General features: G+C 25.2%; 5 protein-coding genes across 5 annotated transcripts; 2 read left to right on the top strand and 3 right to left on the bottom strand.

Annotated features, from left to right (window-relative positions):
• DICPUDRAFT_159783 (uncharacterized protein) lies at nucleotides 1-4,020 on the top strand (the record flags this gene model as incomplete). Its single annotated transcript, XM_003294691.2, has 5 exons — nucleotides 1-836; nucleotides 1,049-1,081; nucleotides 1,394-1,720; nucleotides 1,788-2,321; nucleotides 2,392-4,020. Coding segments are annotated over 5 exons (3,359 nt in total), but the record flags the coding sequence as incomplete, so codon positions are not given.
• A 97-nt stretch (nucleotides 4,021-4,117) lies between these two features.
• DICPUDRAFT_51682 (pyruvate dehydrogenase E1 beta subunit) lies at nucleotides 4,118-6,136 on the bottom strand (the record flags this gene model as incomplete). The annotated part of the gene is made up of 7 exons (XM_003294689.1): nucleotides 4,118-4,303; nucleotides 4,375-4,462; nucleotides 4,531-4,900; nucleotides 4,969-5,095; nucleotides 5,417-5,574; nucleotides 5,657-5,839; nucleotides 6,047-6,136. 7 exons carry the CDS (start codon nucleotides 6,134-6,136, stop codon nucleotides 4,243-4,245), a joined length of 1,077 nt encoding a protein of 358 aa, XP_003294737.1. The 3' UTR covers nucleotides 4,118-4,242.
• A 678-nt stretch (nucleotides 6,137-6,814) lies between these two features.
• On the bottom strand, nucleotides 6,815-7,619 carry DICPUDRAFT_93275 (40S ribosomal protein S18). The gene is made up of 2 exons (XM_003294688.1): nucleotides 7,602-7,619; nucleotides 6,815-7,336 (listed from the first exon to the last, which is right to left on the bottom strand). The coding sequence occupies exons 1-2, from the start codon at nucleotides 7,602-7,604 to the stop codon at nucleotides 6,875-6,877; spliced, it is 465 nt and encodes a 154-aa protein (XP_003294736.1). The 5' UTR covers nucleotides 7,605-7,619; the 3' UTR covers nucleotides 6,815-6,874.
• Nucleotides 7,620-8,016: 397 nt separating this feature from the next.
• On the bottom strand, nucleotides 8,017-9,155 carry DICPUDRAFT_90815 (uncharacterized protein; the record flags this gene model as incomplete). Its single annotated transcript, XM_003294687.1, has 3 exons — nucleotides 8,017-8,428; nucleotides 8,636-8,913; nucleotides 8,997-9,155. The coding sequence occupies 3 exons, from the start codon at nucleotides 9,153-9,155 to the stop codon at nucleotides 8,017-8,019; spliced, it is 849 nt and encodes a 282-aa protein (XP_003294735.1).
• Nucleotides 9,156-9,911: 756 nt separating this feature from the next.
• DICPUDRAFT_159779 (uncharacterized protein) lies at nucleotides 9,912-11,165 on the top strand (the record flags this gene model as incomplete). The annotated part of the gene is made up of 3 exons (XM_003294690.1): nucleotides 9,912-10,161; nucleotides 10,238-10,970; nucleotides 11,054-11,165. The coding sequence occupies 3 exons, from the start codon at nucleotides 9,912-9,914 to the stop codon at nucleotides 11,163-11,165; spliced, it is 1,095 nt and encodes a 364-aa protein (XP_003294738.1).
• Between the last annotated feature and the right edge of the window lie 249 nt (nucleotides 11,166-11,414).

Here is an 11,414-nt window from a genome sequence, read left to right as displayed (position 1 = left end):
AGCCAAATGAAAATCAAAGTGGTGAATATAAAATTGTAAACAATATTCCCTTAATAAAAACACCAGCCGAATCAATATTAGAAAAAAAACCAATCACCTTTCAAAAATCTCACTATAGATGCTTATCTTTTTCTCCCAAACTAATTGAACAACAACAAAAACAAAAACAGTTGCTATTAAACCAACAAATAAATTCAAAAAGAGATCAAATTTTTTCACCAAATAATGTTAAATTTGAATTGCAACCACAGAAAGATAAACAAATAATTTCAAATCCTCAACACCCAGATCAAAAAGTTGGTTTTGAAGATAAAATTTTAACCCCAAAAAGCAATTTGCCAACTATTCAATCATATGAGCCACCATCAACTGTTAAGCCACCATTACTTTCAAGAAAAACTTCGGAAACGTTTCAAAGTAAACCAATAATATCAACACAAATACCCACCCAAACAGCCCAAATACCAAAACAAGATAAAAAAGATAAAAAAGATTTTCAACTTAGTAATACTTTAAATATTATTACAAGTCCAGATTTAAAGAATGAAAGCCAAACTGAAATAATTGATGAAGATAATATTTTATCAACTTCAGATGAAGAAAGCGAATCCGATTATACCGAAAGCGAAACTAGTGAAGGAGAGGATGAAAAAGGACAAGAAATTTACTATACAAGACATAATATCAAAGGTGGTGGAAATTTTAAAATCAATAACAATACAAATTTAATACATCAAGTTTTAAAACCACATCCTCCACTGACTCAACATCTAAGTGCAGACAACAAATCATTAGAGCCACCTGTATTTTTATTAGACCCAAGACTAAATGATTTGGTAAGTTTACAAAAAAATATCTATTTTTCAATTCATAAAATTTCTTAAATTAAAAAAAAAAAACTTTTTTTTTTTTTTGTCCAAAGATTTTTAAAATTAACCTAACAATCACAATCATTCGAGATATTTAATTTTTTAATTTAAATATTTTATAAACTATTATTTTTCTTCGAAAAAATATTAATTAATTTTATTTTTATTTAATAATTTAGAAAACTACTAGTGATGAATATATTTTAAAAAGAGTAAGTTTTTATTTTTATTAATCATTAGATATAACAATATAATATAAAAAACAAATGTATAGTAGTAATATAAATAATATAAATAGTTTAACATTTTTATATCTATTATTACTACTAATAATTCCATCATCAAACCCACCGTCAAAAAAACAAAAATTAAATAATAGTAATAACTTTATAAGCACCATCAATAACAACAATAATAGCAGTAATAATAATAATAACAATAATAATAATAATAATAATAGCAATAAAAATTATAATAATAGTAATAATTTTACTAATAATAATTTTAATTATTATCATAAAAAGCCTTTAGTAAGATCAAAAAGCTTTAGTCCAAATAAAGAAGAAGAAAAACCAAAAGCAAAAGAACCTTATAGAAAATTAGCAAGATCTTTTTCAGAAATACCATCAGTTAAACTTATTGATGAACATCAAAAAGACAATGATCAATTACAAATGGCAATGTGTCGAATTTGCGAAGAACCTATTCATTCATCTCTATTAGAAGATCATTCTAAAATATGTGCCATGGCTAATGAAGAAGATATGAAGGCTATGAATGTTGAAGATCATTTAAGAGCTGTAGCGAAAATTTTGTTAACAAGATCATCCGATTTGGAACCAGAAAAAAGAGTAAATATTTATTATTTTTAATATACCCTAAAATTTCGGAAATTTATTAATACATATATATTTTTAGAAAACCCTCACAGAATTAAGAGAAATTGCACTATTTGCTGTAGAAAATGGTATTAAAGAGAATGTAAAAATGATTCAATTAATGAACGATATTATTAAAAATTTGGATTCAAAAGATGAAAATAAAGAATTAGCAATTAAAATTCAAACCTTAATTTCTGAAAAGGTTAATGCTTTAAAGCGTGCAGAAGAAGTTATTAATAGCTCACCTAGAATATTTAGAACCAATTCACCCAGAATTCTTAAATCACCAAGAGATGACAATAGTAGTAGCAGTGGTAGTAGCAACAATGGAAGTTTTTTGAATGACCCTAATGATGATGACCAAACAAGCAACAGTAGTCATATCATCAGTAATTTTAACAAAAATAATAGCCCAAGACCCTCATCAAAACTATTGGACATCAAAGATAAAATTGGTACCAGTAAATTAGGAGGTAATTTATTAAACAATAATAGTCCACTCACACTCCTTAACACCCCTCTCAGGGGCATAGGTAGATCAAGATCAGATTCAGACCCTGTCCATCAAACTGTATGTTTCTTAACTATACAAAATTCTTTTTTTAAAACCAATACTAATATTTATTTCTTTATTTTTTTAGAATATTGATTATAGACCCAAAGGTATACCAACCATATCAGATTTTGAATTTATCAAACCAATTACCAAGGGTGGATATGGCAAAGTCTTTTTAGCAAAGAAAATTAGAACTGGAGATATATATGCTATAAAGAGATTAAAGAAGTCAGATATGATTAAAAAGAACCAACTGGACCATGTTAAAGTTGAAAGAAATATTCTGGCTTATACAAGCAATCCATTCGTTGTAAAGATGTACTATTCTTTCCAAACCAAAGATTACTACTATTTAGTTATGGAATATTTACAAGGTGGTGATTGTTTTTCTTTACTACAAAGTCTTGGGGCACTTGATGAAGATATGGCCAAAATGATTATTGCTGAAACAGTTTTAGCATTAGAATATCTTCATGGACATGGTATTATTCATCGTGATTTAAAACCAGACAACTTACTAATTGATAAGAATGGCCATATTAAACTTACTGACTTCGGTTTATCTAAAGTTGGTTTATTAGAAAAACAAAATGTAGTTCCTCCATCTTACTTTTCTCCTACACTAAAAGGTGTCAATCCAATCCAAAATCAAAATCAGTCAATTAATATGGTAAATAACCAACCAATTAACCCAGCCCCAATAAATAACCCCCCAATTAAGAAAGAAAGAAAACTTTTATCACTGGCCCAATCCAAATCTCTATTTTCTGCATCTTCAAGCCCAGCCATTCCATCGCTTAACCTGTTAAATTATGAAAAGCATGTTTCACCTTTAATGAGTGGTCTAAATAAGCAACATTATAATAATAATATCAACAATAACATTCCAAATTTTACTCCTATCTCCACAAATTCTACAACACCTACCACAAATAACCAATTGAAAAACTCATTAAACAGCTCTCAATCGTCGACTAATAGCAATACAAATGATAGCAATAACTCTATTACACAACCAGTGCCTCCACCAAATATACATAGAAAACTAAGTTGTGTTGGAACTCCAGATTATTTAGCTCCTGAAATACTTTTGGGTATTGGTCACGGTGCATCAGCTGATTGGTTTTCCCTTGGTGTAATTTTATACGAGTTTTTATGTGGTATCTCCCCATTCAATGGTTCAAGTGTTCAAGAAACATTCCAAAACATTCTTCAACGTAATATAACTTGGCCAGAAGATATGAGTGAAGATGCAAAAGATATTATAGATAAACTTTTAGCTTTAGATCCAAAATCAAGACTAGGTTACAACGGAGCACAAGAAATTAAATCACATCCATTCTTTAAATCTATAAATTGGAAAACTATTTTAACCCAAGAACCATTTTTCAAGCCAAATATTGAAAACCTTCAAGATACCAGTTACTTTGAACCAAGAAAAGAATATCATGACTTAAATATCTCTGAAGATTTAGCCGAATCTTGTAAAAACTTTATGAATTCAGGTTCATCAATTAACAGCAGTGGTGGAAATAGTAGCGGAAGTGGATCACCAAACTCCTCTGACAATTTAGGTTCATCTTCAATCAATGTAAATGCAAATTTTGATGATTTCCTTTATGTAAACTTTCAAAGTCTTTTAGAATTAAATAAAAACTATTTAGCAGAAACCAAACCATTTTTCTCAACCCACAGAAGAAGAAATTCAACATAAAATAAAATAATAAATTTGTATTTTTATAAAATACCTTCTTTTCTTTAAAACAATATTTTTTAACAAAAAAAAATATAAATAAATTTTAGTTAAATTTGATTAATTAAAAATATTATAAATCATAGATTAATAATTTATAATTTCTTTGTTTTTTTTATTAGTTTTTTTTAAATCTTTTATTTTATATTAAATTAATTTGTATTTATATTCTCTAAAGATAGTTTATTTCTTTCTGTAACATACTCTCTTGGCGGCGTTAATAATGTTTTGGGTTTGGACCATACTATATATAAAAAAAAAAAATTAGAATGTGATTTAGTTGATTCTGTTTTGAAATTATTATTGTTTACATACGCAGCATTTTCTAAATTCATAGCATATGGCATTGGAACATCAGCACCAGCAATTCTTTCAACTGGAGCATCGAGGTGGTCAAAAGCGTCTATATTATAATATTTTTGATTAATATATGAATAAAGAAAATTATTAAATGGAAAAAAAAAAACTTACGTTCCATCATTAAAGCAGCGATTTCAGCACCAACACCTGATTGAGCCCAACCTTCTTCAACAGTTACCATTCTGTTGGTTTTTTGGAGTGATTTAACAATAGTTTCGACATCTAATGGACGAATTGAACGTAAATTGATAACTTCAGCGCTAATACCTTCTTTGGCAAGAGCTTCAGCAGCTTCTAAACAGTTAGCAACCATTCTTGAGAATGAAACAAGAGTAACATCGGTACCTTCTCTTTCAACATGAGCTTTACCAATGTCAAGGAGGTAATCTTTATCTTGTTCTTCTGGAGTTAAAGTAAATTTATAGTTGTAAAGTAATTCACTTTCTAAACAAACAACTGGATTATCATCACGAATAGCAGCCTATAAAAAAAAACATTATTAGTACTTGAACAATATGAATTTTATATGTATTAGGGATTAATAAATACTTTAAGTAAACCACGGTGATCTCTAGCACTGAATGGAGCAATAACTTTAAGACCTGGGATTTGACCGTACCAAGCAGCAAAACATTGACTGTGTTGAGCACCGACACTGGTTGGTGGACCATTTGGACTATTAAATAAAAAATATTAAATTAGTTACATAAAAAACGATAATTTCCACTATTAAGGTTTAATCCTAATATTATTTTTAACCAGTATTATTGATATCAAAACTATAACATTAAAATTATTGTTATTATTGTTGTTATTGTTATTGATTATTATTAACTATTAATCACTAATAATATTCCAATCATTATTTAAATCTATCCCATTTTCTAATGCCATTAATTTGATTTTTTTTTTTTTTTTTTTTTTTTTTTTGATCGATCGATTAAATTGATTTTGATTTTGATTAACCTTTTAAAACTATTTGATTTGTTTAACATACCCTCTCCAAACAATTGGATTGTAAACTTTACCACCAGACATATAGTGAGTCTTGGCAGATGAGTTAATAATGTGATCAATAGCTTGCATAGCAAAATTCCAGGTCATGAATTCGACAATTGGTCTAGTACCAGCCATAGCAGCACCAACACCAATACCCTAAAAAAATTTTAAAAAAGTTAGATAAATATTCTCAAATACAAATCTTTATATAATTTCTATTATTAATAAGATTATTTACAGCAAAACCAGCTTCGGTAATTGGAGTATCGATCATTCTATCTGGACCATATTTATCGTATAAACCTTTGGTGATTTTGTAGGCACCATTATATTGAGCAACTTCTTCACCCATAACAAAAACTTTTTCATCTCTTGCTAATTCTTCGTCTAAAGCTGAATTGATAGCATCACGAACTGTAACCTAATTATTTTATATAAATATTATTATTTTAATATACACTGTCATTATTTTCTAAATAATTTTATTAAAAAATAAAAAATAAAAAATCTTCTATAAAAAAATTGTATACCACGACAATGAAGTTTAAAGTATATTTTTTTTTTTATTTTTTTTTTATTTTATTTTATTTTTTTTTTTATTATTTTATTAAAACTATATAACACATACTTCTTTGTTACCAGTTGAATATGATCTAGCTACAATTCTAACTGAGTTGTTTAAAGAAGGTTGAACTTTTTTTAAGATTGATGATAACATTGTTTATTATATAAAGTTTTATGAACAAAAAAAAAGATCACTAAAAAAAATTATATATAAAAAAAAATTGAATTTGAAAAAAAAAGAAAAAAAAAAAAAAATTAAAATAAAAAAATTTTTAAAAAAAATTAAAAAAAAAAAAATAAAAAAAAAGAATTTAATTCGATTGTTTTTTTATACGTATGAAAAAAAAAAAAATATATTATCTCCATATATTATTATTTTATTATTTTATTACCTTTATGGTTCAAATTTGTTAATTTATATTATTTTTATTGTGAAAACATTAAAAATTAAATGTTTCAAAAAATGAAATAATACCAATTTTTAAAAAAAATAAACACTAAACCCCATTTTAAAAAATATTTTATAAAAATTTTAATCCAAACTTCAAATATCAATCAGATATGAAATTTGTTATTATTATTTCATATTTAATCAATAAAATTGGTTTATATTTACAAAAAAAAAAAATTATAAAATAATAATAAAATTTAAAAAATAAGAATAAAAACGATAGTTATCAAAAAAATAAAAAAATAAAAAAAATAATGATCAAATAAAAAAAATAAAAAAAAAGTATATCAATAACACCAATTCCATGGATGGGACTGAATATTAAAATTTTGAAAAAAAATAAATATAAAAATAAGTGTATATATAATTGTATTTATATTTCGTTCGCTTAATTGTTTTTTTTTTTTAATTAAAATAAAATTAGATTTATTATTAAAATTTTTATGGGTTTCTCTTCTTTGCAACACCAACAGTTCTACCACGTCTACCAGTGGTCTTGGTCTTTTGACCTCTAACACGGAGACCGAAGTGATGTCTAATACCACGATGAGCTCTGATTTTCTTGAGACGTTCTAAATCTTCTCTGAATTTGACATCAATTTGATTGGCAAGACATTGTGAGTATTTACCATCTTTAATATCCTTTTGTCTATTGAGGAACCAGGTTGGGATGTTGTATTGTCTTGGGTGGTTCATAATGGTGGTAAGTCTTTCGACTTCGTCTTTACTGAGTTCACCAGCTCTTTTTGAGGTATCGACATCAGCTTTTTTGCAGACTAAATCAGCAAATCTTTTACCAACACCTTTAACGCACATTAAGGCGTACATAACCTTACGACGACCATCTACGTTGGTATTGTAAATACGGATAATGTGTTGGAAATTTTCTGGGGATAATAAATTCTTTAAATTTGATGAATTAGTTTATATCCAATATGTAAAATAATAATAAAAAAATGTCTATCTATCATCTATCTTTTATCTTTCTCTTTTCTCCATACTGCTATCTCTCTTCCTGTTATCTTATACTGCTATAATCTTTAGTAATCTATAATATTTATTAATCTTGACTAATCTTTATTTATCTATCTATATCGATTGATAATCTTTAAAAATTTTGCTATAGCGATAGATAGACACACATAAACAATCACACATATAAACCTACCATGGTGTTCTTTATTACTAACAAAAAGGAAAAGAGAAAAACGAAATTTTTTTAATTTTTTTTTTAAAAATATTTTTCAATTTTTTTTTTTCGAAAATCCTTCATATAAAAATAATTTTTATGAGGTTTTGCTCAACGTTTTATTTTTTTTATTTTTTTTTGGCATAAAAATTTTTTTATTTTTTTTTAAATAAAAAAAAAACAATCAAAACAAAGCAAATATCATTGTTTATTAACTATTTATAATTAGGAAATATTTATAAATTAAATAAGATAATTTTCAACATACAAATATTTTCGGTCAAAAAAAAAAAATATTAAAAAAACTGGGGTGTTTTGATAATTATAGTGAATATTGAATTTTATTTTATATTATTAAAATAAAATTTAGTTTTATTTAAATTTTAAAATCATTTTATTGTTTTGTAAAGCTTTTTTTTTGTTGTTGTTGTTGTTGTTTATTTGGTTGGGGGGATGATGTTTGTTCGGAATTCCTATTGATATTTAATTTATCTCTAATTCTTTTCCTCTCTTGAAATACACCTGTATAATATCCACTATAATACCAGCTCAAGAGGAGATCTGCTAATTCATCATCGGTATCAGGTAAAATTGATGGGATTGGTGGTGGTTGAAAATTTTTTTGAAATGGAATGTAGTTAGGTTGTGGTTGTGGTTGCTGTGGTTGTGGTTGTTGTGGTTGCTGTGGTTGTGAGTGCGATTGATGATATTGTGGGTAATGGTGATATTGATGAGGTTGGTGGGGTTGATGAGGTTGTTGGGGTTGTTGATAATAGGAATGGTTATTGTTGTAATAGTTTGGGTAACTTTGGTAATTGTTTGAGTGTTGATAGTAAGAGTTTGGGTGATGGTATTGCTGGTGATTTGTATTATATGGGTTTTGATAGTTATGTTGTTGGTGATAAGGTGTTTGATTATATTTATTATTGTTTTGATAATATTGTTGATGTTGTTGTTGCTGTTTATAATCATTATCATAATAGTATTCCTCGCCATTCTCATCTCCTTCATACTCTTCATAGTTTTCTTCATATTCCTCATCATCATCATTTAGACTTTGAATTTCTATTTTTTTTTGAATATTATTATTTAAACTTTCATTAAAATTACTTGATTTTTTTTTTTTTATATTTACTGAACCTGTACCTGTATTTGTTTCCTTTATATTTTTTTTATTTGTATCGTTTTTATTATTTACATTTTGCTTTTGCTGTTGTTGTGGTGAGGGTTGTTGTTCGATAAGTTTTGATTTTTTTTTATCTTCATTTGTTTTATTACCACTGTGGGAGCTCTATTGTTTTTTTTTTTAAAAAATAAATAAAATTAAATTAATACGAAATACTACATAAAAAATTAAATAAGGGTTATGCATACAATATAACTATTTATGGCGTTTTCATAGACATCGATTAGATATCGATCATCCCACACATCTTCATTTTCATAGGTGTTGTCGTTATTGGCTTTTTGAGAGTTTATTGGTGGAGATGATAAAAACATCATGGAATTGGTTTCTGTTATTTTTTTTTTCATTTATTGAATATTGATTGTGTAATGTGAAATTTTTATTTGATATATTGTTATTGTTATTCTTATTATTGGGGGGTAATAAACAAAATTTGTAATTAAAATTGAAATTAAAGTTTTTTTTTAAAATAAAGGGTGGTGAAAATATTATTATTTTAAAATTTATATGTGTATAAGAAATAAATAAAGGTGATATATGATAGTATATATTTAGAATTTGAAATTATTTTTAAAATAAAAGTATATTAAATTTTATTTAATTAATCAATCTAAATTAAAAAAAGAAAAAAAGAAAATTATAATAAATGGTAAGTTATTAATAAAATGATAGTATATTTATATGTAATATGCTATACTATATGAATATATTGATTATCATTAAGAAAAAAAATAATAAAAAAAAAATTGAGAAAATGAAAAAGGTTAATTTTTTCACACTAACACACAATTAAACACACTAAAAGAATAAATATATATATAAATTTAACACACCCAAATTATTACTATAATTATATTAAACAAATTTGAAAAAAAAACAAATAAATAATATTTTTAAAAAATTTTTTAAAAAATAAAAATTTTTACTTTTTTTTTTTTTTTTTTAAAAAAATTTTTTTTACTGCTTTGTTTTTTTAAAATTTTTCTTTCAATATCTTTTTTTTTGTAATATTATAATTAATTATTTTTATTTATTTATTTATTTATTTATTTTTTTTTCATTTAAAAAAAAATAAAAATCAATTTATTGTATTATAATTTAAAATGGCAACACATTCATCATCATTATCATCCTCTGTATCAATATCACCATCAATTTCATCATCATCAATATCTAACCACCACCAACAACAGCAACAACCAACATCATCACGTAGACAAAGCAACAGTCACGAATTGGAGGATAGATACGGCGATACAACATTATATCCATGTCCATCAAAGTTTGAAAAAATTGTACCATTGGATGAAAGATATATTACACATACTGTTTTTTTAAAAAATAAATCATCAGGTAAAAAAAAAAAAATAAAAAAAATAAAAATTTTACATTAATGAAAAATCATATTAATTTTTTTTTTTTTTTTTAGAAACTACATTTATTGGATTATTAACATCAAAAAAATTTTATAAAGTAGATTCAGATACATTAAAAAAAATATGGACAATAGATTTATTTGACATGCATTCGATTGAGGGTGATGAATCACCCGATCCAAAAACCCTAAGAATAGTATATCATGTCAAACAACAACAGACACCAAACCAAAGTGGACAACAATTTGACCCAAATCACCATCATCACCAAAATATAAATGATAGCAATAACCCAGAACTATCACCACCAGATTCACCAACCATTCAATCACGTATTTCAACTAGTATGGCGAAAAGATCATCCAATGATAATTATATGGCAGAAAAGATATTAATAGCAGAGTCAGAGGAAACCAGAGATCAATGGTTAATTTCATTAAGATTATTAACAAGACAAACCTTTCAAAAATATTTCGAGGCTTCTTTTATACCCGCACCTGCAATTTATCAACTACATGTTTATGCATACAAAACAAATAGAAAGGGTAAAAACCAAGTAAGATGTATTTTAATTTCAACAGAAAGATGTTATAACATAAGTATCAAGACCCCATCTTTAGAAATTGGCAAAGTTAAATGGTCATTCCCTATAGGAAATTTAAAATCACTCTCAACCTTTAAAAATGCACCAAATACATTAGTTTTAATTTTAGATAATAAAGAGAATACAAAGGTTAAAGAACAACAACAGTTTATATTAAAGGATCAAATTGAAAGAAATTTATTGTAAGTATCATTGATTTTAATTAAAAAATTCATTTTATCAATAAATTCAAGCTATTAATCATTTTTTTTTAAATTAATTTTAGAATAAATGAAATTAGGAGAATATTTTTAAAGATTACAAAACAACATTTAACAAAAGATGAAAAGGATGAATTCCCAAAAAAAGCAAGCAAGCCACTAGGCAAATTTATTTAAAAAAGTAATAAAATATCAAAAGTTTTTTTTTTTATAAAAAAGTACTGTTCATTTTAAAAATTACGAAATAAAAGAAAACATTTTTTTATAGAATTATTATAATACCATAGTGGAGCATACGTATTAAATATTTCTCATCCATTACAAAATTTATTATTTTTTTTTTTTACTTTTAAGATGTAATTTATTTAAAAAAAAAAAAAAAAATATATTTTACAATATTAGTTTTTATTTAATTATCAAAACTAT

This window comes from Dictyostelium purpureum (genome assembly GCF_000190715.1).
Source record: "Dictyostelium purpureum unplaced genomic scaffold DICPUscaffold_617, whole genome shotgun sequence".
Classification (NCBI taxonomy): Eukaryota; Evosea; class Eumycetozoa; order Dictyosteliales; family Dictyosteliaceae; genus Dictyostelium; species Dictyostelium purpureum.
Note: the sequence above shows the minus strand (reverse complement) of the source record. Positions and strands in the feature narration are given on the sequence as shown.